At 40.4% G+C, this 12712-nt stretch overlaps 1 protein-coding gene across 3 annotated transcripts in view; it reads left to right on the forward strand.

Annotated features, from left to right (window-relative positions):
- The window catches only part of ZSWIM6 (zinc finger SWIM-type containing 6), a 123237-nt gene extending 111407 nt beyond the window's left edge, over positions 1 to 11830 (forward strand). For all 3 annotated transcript variants that reach the window (XM_086628831.1, XM_086628830.1, XM_086628832.1), the window contains 4 exons: positions 3594 to 3751; positions 4254 to 4417; positions 8553 to 8634; positions 10968 to 11830. In XM_086628831.1, coding sequence (XP_086484957.1) covers positions 3594 to 3751; positions 4254 to 4417; positions 8553 to 8634; positions 10968 to 11830 — 1267 coding nt within the window. The remainder of the gene's footprint in view (positions 1 to 3593; positions 3752 to 4253; positions 4418 to 8552; positions 8635 to 10967) is intronic.
- Positions 11831 to 12712: the final 882 nt, after the last annotated feature.

The raw sequence follows: 12712 nt of genomic DNA on the forward strand, positions 1-12712 counted from the left end.
TTCTTGGAGGGTGGTGAGGCAGTGGACCAGGTTGCCCAGAGAAGTTGTGGATGCCCCATCCCTGGAAGTGTTCAAGGCTGTGTTGGATGGGGCTTTGAGCAATCTGATCGAGTGGCAGATGTCCCTGCCCATGGCAGGGGTGTTGGAACTAGATGATCTTTGAGGTCCCTTCCAACCCAAAGCATTCTATGATTATTTTTGTCAGGTTTGTTTGTTTGCTTTAGAAAAAAAAAAGATCAATTTTGTAAAGTAGACTTGTGTCCTTGTATTTATTTTAAGTCAATCCCTCAAAATGCTTCTCAGAGTCTGTTTGTGTGGAGTTTTCTTCCTAAAACTGAAAAATGAAAGCATGCTAAAAGGCTGTAATAGGCATCCATCAGCTGCTTTACACAGTGCACTGAATGCTTCAGTGAACATGACGACAGCATGCCATTGCTTTTGAAAAAGGATTTGTGTTTTCCTCACAAACCAGTCATAACTGAAAACTTCTTTTCTGGAAGTTTGCGATCTCAACTGGAAAAACAAGCAAGACACTGAATGATCCAATTGATGAAATTGCCAGTTAGTCATGGGGAGCTCCAGCCATCTCTTGGCATGAAGCTGTCATCTCAGCAAAGAAGTTACTTCTCAAACAAACCAGTATAAGAGAGTTTTTTGTTTGCATCAGGTAACATCATAGGAGACATCAGCATGATCAGGGCTGTTCTCCAAAGCCCTTTTGTCATCATGTTGTAAGGCAGATGAGAGTTCAGTCCTAGACAATAATCAGTCCTGTATTTTTATATTTGGCATTGTTCAGGAATGTGGACCGCTATCTTGAACTGTGGTGACGGCAGATTTAGACACTCTCTATTCCATGTCTGTCTGCATTCCTCAGCACTTCTCAGATTCTCTTGAAGAAGGTTGGTTACTCTTTCCATTCACACCAAAGCAATAGTTCAATGTATAAAGGACTCCTGATGAAAACTAAAGGAAGGACTAACTTAATAGTGCCTTGATGGCGGAAGAAGAAAGTGAACATGAAGATCGAATGTCTGTGTCATGGTTGTGAATGAATCAAAAGAGGAAAACTTGGAGCTTCTTTTCTTCCATGGCAGAGAGGAAATGCGTGTGGCAAGGAGAAATATCTCGTGGAAATTTGTAAAGGTGCTGCATGGAAATCTATGCAGTTGCTATGCTTTTAGAAGTGGAGTATGTTTCTTTCTTCACTTCAACATTTATTATAGAAGTTAACTTCCCAAGTCCCCAGCTAGTTGCTATCCAGATGTAAGTGTCTACACACAAGTCTACGTGGGTCAATGACCCATGATGGCAGCGCTGGAGTATTTCATCTCTCTGTATTCAAAATCTTCTATTCCTGTTTAGTTTTCTGAATCCTGTTTTAGTGTATGGAACACTCAGTATGAAACCAATGAAGCAGAAACCATAAAGCCTTTCATGGATACACCACGGGTCTGCAAGGACAGGGTTGTGCTATCCTTGATGATAACTTCTGTGTAGAGTTCTCTGCTTGCACCACTGAAACATACGGTGTGGAGCCTTGGAGAATGTGGATCTGCAGTGACCTAGTTGACTGCTCACTTGGAACCTGCACTTGAATGTTTGGCTTAGTTTGGCTGATCCCTTGTTAAGCCTGAATTTCACCCAGGCTTCTGGAGCCAGACTTCAATGGTGATGTTTAATCACAAGGTAGCTTTGCTAAAACCTAGCTAAATAAATGATGCTTGAAAGGCGGGGGGAGTGAAGAATGCTAAATCTGCTTGTGCTTGTTCTGATGTTCCCTGATCTTGCCAAAATTGCATGAAAGCCACCAATTCACAACCACATTTCTTTTCACAGCAAAGGAATGTTGAAGCTGGCAACAAAATTCAAAGTGACAAAGGATTTCCCCAAAACAGCCTCCTCCTTTCATGCTTTTTGACTATTACAGTTACTCATAACCTAATAATCCTTTTTTGCATTAGGTAGTTGGGATTTTTATTGTTTATTGAAACCATCTGATAATGCATTCCCCGTCACCCTGCCCCCTCTCTACACTTGGAAGAAATCAGCTGATGAGTTTATATGTATTTTATTTTTATGTATATAAAGCTATATAAAGAGGTGTCTCAGTGGTACTAGGGAAGAGATTTGACTCGATACAAATCAAAAGGGAAGTCTCTTTTTTCATATTAGCATGCACCTACATATGTCTGAAGACGTTAACAGAACCTGCTTATAGTTACTTACATGATGTGTTGTATTTATATGTGCCTGCTGGATACTCTCCCATGTATTTGAAATTCCCTTTCTCAAGGAGTTCATAAAGATGCTCTTGTATGCTTCAAGAACCTACAGAAAACTGGTAGAACTGCAGCAGATATCTTAAAACTACCTTACTGTGGCAAAAAGACATGCACTCCAGTTACATAAAGTTAGGTACTTACTTAAGTGCAAGAAATTGTAACTTACGCTTAAATAAGCTTATTCTGTAAGAAATATTCCATCGTAGAAAATCACACTGCGTTGGATTTTCGACATACAGTAGTTGCAATTTTATTGACAAGAGATCCAGTTTCCTTTATTCTCCCAGATAACTTCCTGGTAGAAAATCACTTGTGTATGAAAGCTGGTAGAAAGACAACCGAGATGTTAGCCCTGATCAAAAAGCCAAGCACTGGAAAGGCTTTTCTTCTGGACATTGTCTATTACTATCATTTGATGTCTCGTTAACCATACATGTCTTGAAACCATGCTTAAATATATTGAATAAAAATGCCTATTTTTGTTCACTCCTACTTTTTGCATTGACATTTATATAGTATCTAACGTGTTAGTTGTACCTAGAGTTTTGTAAAGGCCATCAGTTGAATTTCTGTTGTGGACTGTCACTTGTGTTGTAGTAGTCAACAACAAACTCATGAATTTGAATTTTCTAAGTATGAATTCTCCTTGGTGGATAAGACTGTTGTAGATTGACGCATACTCAAATCTGAAAAGTAACTTTAAAGGACACTTCCTCTGTCACTGCTGTTTGAGACCCTAACATTGGATTATGGCACATCATAAAATGTGGGTAGGGTAAAGTTTAAGTACTTTAAAAAGTAGTCATAATTGATCAGTAAAATGTCCTTTTTGATATGTCTGAATTTATTGCAAGGTCAAAACTCAAATGACTTGTTGAATATCCCTCTCCCTTATTTAAGGCATTTGTAAGCGAAGAAAGTATGTTCAAAATACTGAAACATATTTACACGTTCTCAGTATGGTGGAGAACTACTCTGCTTTCCTTCCTGAGGGCTGTGGTTCAAAGACTAAAACAAGGCAGGGAAAAAAGCTTAAGCTCTATGCATGACGCAGAAAGTCTCTGCTGCCTTGGCTAATGTGTGGCTTAATTATCCTGTGAATTCCTGCAGATGCCCACTGATGTAGGCAAGTTTGACAAATGGACTTTAAAGATTTCCCTAAGAAGAGAAGTGGGTTTCAAATCTTTTTTTTATGCTCAAAAAGGCACATTTCATAAACAAGGTCAAATGTTCTTGCGGCTTTAGTTTGCTCATGAGTAACCTAATGTAGTAATTATTTAATGAAAGAGTATTTCTTCCTTATTTCAGGTTGCTAGTATTGGAATCTACAGCTCCTTCGGGAGACATGTCCCGCCCACACCACATTGCATCAGTTGTTCCAAACCGGTATCCCCGCTGGTTCACCCTAAGTCACATTGAATCCCAGCAGTGTGAGCTGGCATCGACCATGCTAACAGCAGCCAAAGGTACGTTGCTGTCAGTTATGTACTCAACTGAATGTATGATTTTAATATTGCATGGAGTAAACAGATTATAAAACTGGTGTTTAGAAATCCAAATTGCTGTCTGACAGTAGCTTGAAATGAGTACAACAAACTGAACTGGCTTAAACCTGTCACTTAATTTTCTAGAAAAGTAGTTAAGCTAGCTAGATGATGACCAGATGAGCTTGATTTGAGGCCAACGAGACGGCTTTTTGTTCTTCTGACACCCAATGCAGCCTCTAAAATTCACAAATCAGGATGACTTTTAGCCATCTATGGCACTAATACCATCAGACACTAGAGGAGTTTGTGCTGTCCTGTATCTTTCATTCCTATGTGATTTAATTAATGAAAGTTTCTATAAACAAAGCGAGTATAACTGAAATATTGTGCTATTGCATAGCAATGGCAGGCTCAATTATAATGCATCTCTGGATGTTTTGGGAGCTCATTCCGTTTCGGTGATTCTGTTTTCACCTTGCAGGTGATGTTCGGAGGCTGGAAACAGTGTTAGAATCGATCCAGAAGAATATCCACTCGTCATCACACATCTTCAAACTTGCCCAGGATGCATTTAAAATAGCAACACTCATGGACAGCTTGCCAGACATCACTCTTTTGAAAGTTTCTCTGGAGCTGGGCCTTCAGGTATTTCCCTCATTCGTTATTATTGCAGTAGAGGAAAGCAATTTGACCCATTTTTGGTAGGTGTAACTCTTTGAGCACTGAGGACCGTACTGTCTTTGGGATCTGTGTGGAGTTTTTAGATTCTGTTTTCTGATACAAAGCACAATTGACTGGTAAGCACAGACCAAGAGTCTGTGCAGCCCCTTTGTGCCATTCAGGTGGAAAAGAGAGCTGGGAGCAACTGGCTGCAAGGCACTCCTTTGTTCAGGATTGAGAGAGGACCAATGCAGTCGTTTCAGGAGTATATGTAGAACTGGCTAGAAAGCAAAACTACTCTGCCAGAAATGCACTGTATTTTCTGCATGGTCTTCAAGGATTTCTTACAATTCCTTGCCTTCTTTTCCCCAGAATGATATTTGGTAGGTGCTTGTTGAATTACTAGAGAAAGCCAAGGTCAACCGTAATGACCTGTTTCTAAGGCAGACTGTGCTAACAGCAGCCCTCTCACGTCCTTTGTCAAAATCCTGCACTCCACAAGCTGCTGGATGGTTGGATGCATGAGGCTTAGCTTGAGGTGTACAAAAACCACTGAGTTTTCAGGCTCTTAGGAGAGACTTTGCAAGCTAAAAGTAGACAGCTATGGTTTATGTATCTGGAGTAATATTGCCTTACACTGATGAATCTTGGAGTTTACACAGTCATTTCAACAAAAATAAATCTCTTCATCCGTCTTCAGGGAGTTCTTCAAAAAAAACATGCAGAGATCAGAAAACCATTTATTACTTTGCTTCAGTAAACAAAGCTCCAAAGACTTCTGGGGAAAGGATATTATCCCAGTTGCTACTCATGCCAAAGAAAGGTACTATTTGCCTGTTCTAGAGGTTTAGAAGTGAAAGTCTTTAATCAGAAAGCTGAGATTCTATATGCGTTGTTAGCCTTTCAGATTCTCAGGGTTGCTGTGAGTTTTTTTTCACATCTCGGTATGTTTCTGCCTTAAATGTTTGTTTACTTGAGAGAGAGAAAGATCCTTATGATTGACCTGTGTGTCACCTCAAGCATTCACCAAGTATCATTCAGCTGTAGTAGCACACTTTGAGTATCACTGTATTCATGGATACCTCTGTGTGGTTGATGGTGTCATCAGAATGACTTCAGTGAGGTCTAGTGAAATAAATATCATGAACCCGTATTTTCTCCTCGGTCCCAGGGCTTAGAGCAAACTGATGTAGAATTTGTCCACTGCTCTTTCCCAAGGTTACGAAGATATTTTAAGAATAAGTTAAAGATAGTTTGCTTTCCAGAAGGAAAACTGCATAGTGGTTTTCTGGTAGTAACTCACAGCTGTGTAGATTTCTGCGGTAATGCTTTTCCTGCAAAAACCATAGTGTCAACACTGTCTCTAGTGGCCTACAGATGCTTCCTCCTTTCCTGCTCTCCCAACTTAATGGCAATTAGATTGTTTGTACTCACTGTCTAGTATTTGACTACTTAACGACATTTGGGCTGAGGAGACGATACCAACAATTGCACAGCTCTGTCACTGGGATCTCTGTGACAGGAAAACCTCTTACATTGTTCTAAATTTGGCAGTAATGTGTGGACTCCTGGGTCCATAGGTCCAATGTCAACGTGCATTATGTGACTCAGCAGAGGGAAGGCTTTTAAACTGCCTGTGGAAAGAAGTCATCAGCAGAGCCAAATGGGCATGGCGCAGTTCGGGCATGTTCTGTGCTTCAGAACCTTTCTGGCACAGATGTTATAAGGTCTGCAAGTACAGGAGGGGCTTCTGTTCCTCTGTCTGTTGTATGCTACATCAGTGCAAGTAAGTATTGCTGGACATGTGCAGGCGGGTACTGCTGGCAGAATTGCTGAGCAAGTTAGTGCAGGTGACCACTTGGTGCGTATTTGGCAAGTGTGTCCTTTCTCTCCAAACCTGTAAATGAATGAATAAATAAACCTCCTTCCAATGTGCATGAGGAAGAGGTTTCACATTGGTGCAGAAGCTAATGATTGGTTGACTATTTCTTGTATCTCGTATGGATGATGAGATCTTCTGTTCCTCTAGGCTAAAAGATTCTTGAAAAGATCCATCAAGACAAAGTCAGGGTTATTCTGTGTGGATGAGAGCTTGGCTTTCAGATAAGCTTTGTAATTCCCAGGAGCCTCTTGTCATTTTCAGACTTACTGACTTGTTAAGAAGCTCTGTTCAATTCATAGCACACATCTTGGATAGATCTTGGGCAGATGCGGAACTCCCTGTAAGGAAGAGGTAGCTCAAGAATATATTGAGCAGAAGTGAAATAGTTCTTTGGCTACAGGTGCTACAGTATAAATTAACTTCAGCTGCTCATGGTCCGGACAGCAATACATGCTTTATTTGAAATCCTTAGAGTTTTTATCATCAGTAAAGGGCCCCTCTCTTCCTGCTTGCAGCTTGTCAGTTTAATCAAATGAAGGAAACCTAATGCCAGAATAGTTCATCAAGAAACTTTTCAGTGTCAAGAAACTAGATACAGTATTGCTTTTTGTTCTTGAGTTAGGACTGTCTACATTGGAGCTGCTATTATGCCCGCTACACATGCTGAAGGCTTTTGTGACTGCTGACCTTTTTACAGACCGCTACAGTGAGGGAAGTCATCAGAGAAGACTTTCAGAGAAGTCATCATTCACACCATTTGGTTTTGTTGGGGTTTTTTTCCCTCCTTCCCTCCCTCACCAGTAGCAGAATTCAATCCGTAACCCTGTATTTTCTCTTGGATTCATTCTACTTAGGGGAAGCTGAAAATTCGTCATGGATATTGGAAGAGTGTTAACCTTCAATTAGCATGTGCACCTATATAGGAAGTCACCTAGACTCCTTCTCTTTGATGAATAGAATGGGGCAGATAATTGCACTCCAAAGAATTTTGAGTTGGGGCTGCCTATTTTTCTTCTGGAAAGACTTCCTGTAACTTCAGGCGATGTACAACCAATCACCACCTTGAGGTGTGAATGTTGCTTATAACCACACTTCCTAAAGATCATCTATGCATTTGTGCTCCTCAGTAATCTTTCCATCTTCTCAATTATCCTATCTGCAGTGTAGGACTAAAGGAGGTGGCAGTAGTAACAAATATGACAGAAGGCTACGTACAACTTTGAAGTCACCTTAGGACTTGGGGGCCATATAGGTTGAGAAACCTTTTACACATGCTGCTGACTCCAAGCTGTTTTGTGAGTTTATTTGTTGAGTTTAATATGTAAAGATTGTGTCCAAGAGCTCTATTATGGTCTTCCTTTAATTGCTACAAATAGTAATACTACAGTATGATCACTGGTATTGCAAGGGGAAAACTACTTGCTTTCTTCATCTACATATCTGTGGGGTCTGTCCAGGCAGCTGAAGCAAACTTTACGTGCAATTTCCGTGCAGTGTTTGTTTTACTGAATAAACATATTTGCCTGTGTTTTGAGAAACAACATAGGCAGTAACAAATGGTGTAAAATATGGGTGCTACAATCAAAGCTTGATATCCTTTTTCTGGGATTCTGATGGTTTAGGATGGAACTTCATTGTAGAGACTCCTTGTTCAGAGAGAGAAATCATCACTGTGGACTTCTTATAATGCCTGGATATATCTGGAATTATATATATATCTTTGCAGAATAAGCAGCCAATCAAATCACAGTACACTAACGCCTATCTGTATTGTTGAAATAAACAAAAAGAAATGCAGGTGAGGGAAAAATTAAAGGGATTAGTCTGCCCAACAAGAGTTGACATATTTCCACTATGAAGACTGCTGTATGTGGAGGGAGGAGACATGATATGATATAGTATAATTTGAATAATTGATAATTGGGTTTGCATTTTTTGTTGTTTTGGGGGGCTTTTTTGTGTGGTTTTTTTTTCTTCCCCACGGATAAAACAATCTCTCCTCTAGCCTTGGAAGGATCTGCAGTGGGAATTAATCTCTGCATGCTACTCTAAGATACCTGAGTAATATTTTTCAAATCTTTTGACATATCATCTAAAAAAGAGGTAACAGAATGGAGAGGGCAAGAGGATGCCATTTTGAACCTCAGTGGATATGAGCAACTTAAAATTCCTACTGTTTGTATCTTGCCTTGGTTTGCAATCGAATTAATTTGTATTGTGCTTGTGCTGTTTTAATAGGTGATGCGGATGACACTGTCAACACTGAATTGGCGACGGCGGGAAATGGTGAGGTGGTTGGTAACATGTGCAACAGAAGTAGGTATGTTCTGAGATACTTCTCTTGTCAGCTAATCTCAGAGCGCTCCATCTTGCTTGTCAACACCCAAATATTCTGTTAATCTATAAAATTGCTTTGGTGAGAAGACATTATGGCAATCACAAGTCTTTTTTTTTTTTTTAGGCACAGGCCAAGTGAGACAATAGTTGAGTAATGTGTGGTGACTTCTTTCCCACACAAGTCAGGGAGGGGTGTGCATAACCTCATGGGAAATGCCCCAGATTTCCCCTCGTCTCCTCCCTGATGGGTTTGAGGCTGCAACAGAGACAAGGCTTGTGGTTATGGGCTGTCGCGCTGTGCTACAGCTTTGCTTGCTCTGAAAGGCGGGGAGAGAGCTCTCTGGTCAGCTGTGGGAAGAACCAGGGAACAGGTGAATGAAGTGCGGCAGGTGCCTCCGACTGTGTGGCAGACAGGATCTCATGAAGTGGTTCTCATTGTTAAGTTTTTTTTAAGCCCCAGGGTAAATCCAAGCTTAGAGTGTAGTGCATCTTTGTTATGTGGCTATAACATTGTGCAGGCCTCTCGTCTGCACTGGAAAGCAAACCAAATACCAGTAGACCCATCGTTGACCACGTAAGGTGAAAATAAAGATGGAAGCAGAACCAGCATTATGCTGTAGAGGACAGCAGTGGGAGAATAGTGCACACAGCAGGATGTTCTGTTCATTTCTGGGCTTTGCCACAGATTTCCTGGGTGTCTTGATGAGGCATCCCTTAGTAGTTCTGTATTCCAGCTTACCATCTGCAAGGTGAAGATACAGAGTCTGAAAGTGAAGATGAGGCCGTTAAAAACTGTGTAGCTGTAAAAATAAATAAAAAATTAAAATAAATAAATAAATAAAACCCTGAACAACAAAACCAAAAAACACCCCAGCAGCTGTGGTAGTAGGGACATTATAAGTACTTAAAATAAGGGAGCAGTGTTAATTGTCACAAAAGGTATTTCTGGAAACCGTGTTTCCCTGCTGTGTTTATTCCTTTTTTATACATCTGAGTTGAATTGTACTGCATAGATGCTTCTCGAGTTTCAGAACTTCAGAGGATTGCTGCTGCTTATTCTCTGTTTTATGCTTAACTGGGAAATTAATCTTGTCAGTATCATGGGAAAATACAGCTTGCCTTAGTATGCTCTCAGCCAGAAAGCGGTTTGCATCTGCAAATTTTCATGCAATGTTCTTGTTTTATTGCTTTTATATCTTTGCTAAGATAATTATTACTGAGGCTATCTTACAGATATTAGTGCCTGGGTATTATTTTGTGCAGTTGCATATTGGCAAATAAAATGCTGGTTTTAATACTGCTTTAAATTAGTTTACATATTCTAATAGAAGTATCCCATAAAGAACCTATAAGGTCATGCAAAGTACTCTTGGGACTTAATCAAATTGGTAAAGCAAGGAATCTGTTTATTTAAATGAAGATCTAGTATTGTCTGGCTATGCTGAATTTTTGCACATGAGTGAAGGGGTGTATGGAAAGCATGCGAGTCCTACTGAGAAAATGAGGACCTCTGGGTGTGGTTGAGATGGGCTCTCAGATGTGTGTAAACTGCCTTTAGCAACAGTAAGGCACTCTAGTTGGCTATAAGGTTCAATTTATGGAACCCATTAGTCACTGTTTTCCCCTTCCTCCCCCTGCCAGACACACACACAAACACACACATACCAGGAATAAAGTGATATTGAGGAAAATACCTGTTTCATGTAATATCCAATAGCTGATATTGCTCAGAGTATTTCCTTAATAAGGATCTTGATGTTCAAGTGCATATGAATTTGATACAAGATGAAAAAGCCTGTTGGGAGGAGGTGGGGGTTAGGATTTTTTCTTCTTTTTTTAAGACGTGCTTACTATTAAATGCCATGGTGGTGTATTAACAAAGACATTTAGAATACTTTCATATTCTTTTGTGCGTATGCTGTGCCTTGAGATACACAGTAAGAAAAGAAGTTAAAAATGCCTTTTGAAAGTGTTCAATGTGAGGGCTGCTTTTGAGTCATATGATGGGACCAAATGAGCCAGAACTTGTTATCCAAATTGTCTTAAATAACAAGTAAAACAGCTCAGTTGTCACACCAGGAGATGAAAGCTTATCTTGCAGGCTTTTTTTGTTATTCTCTGCATTTAAGTGATTGCCCAGAGTTTGCGTACTGGCCTTTGTTTCAATGTCCTTTTCCAACCATGCTGTCTGGTTTAGCCCTTCTTGCTGAAGCTCACCGCAATCTCTTAGACGTGGCTGCAAGTGTAATCTCTGGCAGATACAGATGTTCAGCAAGGTTTTACTGGTTGTGGCTAATCCTTTCTTTCTCTCCGCAGGTGTTTATGCACTGGATAGTATCATGCAAAACTGGTTTACACTTTTCACTCCAACAGAAGCCACTAGTATTGTTGCTACCACAGTGATGTCCAACAGCACCATAGTCCGTCTGCATCTGGACTGCCATCAGCAGGAGAAGTTGGCCGGCAGTGCTAGGACGCTTGCTCTACAGTGTGCCATGAAGGATCCTCAAAACTGTGCCCTCTCTGCACTGACCTTGTGTGAAAAGGATCACATAGCTTTTGAGACCGCTTACCAAATCGTTCTAGATGCTGCTGCAACCGGCATGAGCTACTCGCAGCTTTTTACTATAGCACGATACATGGAGCACCGTGGTTACCCCATGCGGGCCTACAAGCTGGCCACTTTGGCCATGACGCATCTCAACCTGAGTTACAATCAGGACACACACCCTGCCATTAATGACGTTCTGTGGGCATGTGCGCTCAGCCACTCCCTTGGGAAAAATGAGCTAGCAGCTATAATACCTCTGGTGGTCAAAAGTGTCAAATGTGCAACAGTACTGTCAGACATTCTGCGTAGGTGTACTTTGACCACTCCTGGCATGGTGGGACTTCATGGAAGGAGGAACTCTGGTAAGCTCATGTCACTGGACAAAGCCCCTTTACGGCAACTCTTGGATGCCACGATCGGAGCCTACATTAATACAACTCATTCACGTCTCACTCACATCAGCCCGCGACACTATAGTGAGTTTATCGAGTTCCTCAGCAAGGCCCGAGAGACCTTCTTAATGGCTCATGATGGTCACATCCAGTTTACACAGTTTATTGACAACCTTAAACAAATCTACAAAGGCAAAAAGAAACTGATGATGCTGGTTCGTGAGCGGTTTGGTTGATGAAAATGTGTGAATGGGGGGGGGTTGGGGGGTGGGAGGGGTGGTTTGTTTTTACTTGAGCCTGCCTTTGTATCCTTTTTAACTTAAAGAAACAGAGCCACACCGGTATTATATGTGTATAGTTATATTGAGTTTGAAAACTAAACTGTCATGTTGTGAAAGTTTGTGTGTTTAATTTTTATTTTTTTTTCTTTTTTCTGTTTTGTATGAGAGAGAGGTTAAAAAAGGTTTGGTTTACACTGAGTATATGTTGTCAAGTGGCAAAAGCCCACATCGCTCTCCTGTTCTTTCTGTATAACGTTCACAGCCTCAAAAACAAACATATATTGCAATGGCTTTAAAAACCAAACAAAACACCTCCATCCTGTGATAAGTACCTCGAATGGATTCAGCTTTACTCCTTTGTAACTCATCCTTACATTTCAGCGTATTTAAACGAACCAACAAATGAAATACTAATAGTTAAAAGGCTGACCACGTGGCTTTGCAGTGCTGTTCATCCAGAAGCATGGCACACAATGCTTGTGCATGTGGAAACTTAGCGACTGTCAACATACATTCTCAGGGATTTATCAAAAAAATTAAAAAAAGAATGAGAGCATTTATTGTACTGTATATATATTATAGTATATGTCTGAATATTGAAAAATATAACATTAACTAATTTATAAAAAAAAAATCTATGTAATGCAAAATACTTGAAGCTGCAGTAGCTTGGTTTTAAACAAAAAAGAAAACCTATCAGAAGGACTAAAGTGCGCCTTGCTTCAGGGTTGGCTCAGGTGGTGAACTATATGCTGGGCATCTATGCAGAGCCACCTTTTGGATTGCATGGTTGGACTGATACCTATTGGGGAAAATTTTATATATATATATTTATAC

Source organism: Tauraco erythrolophus, chromosome Z, assembly GCF_009769465.1.
Source record: "Tauraco erythrolophus isolate bTauEry1 chromosome Z, bTauEry1.pri, whole genome shotgun sequence".
Lineage (NCBI taxonomy): Eukaryota > Metazoa > Chordata > Aves > Musophagiformes > Musophagidae > Tauraco > Tauraco erythrolophus.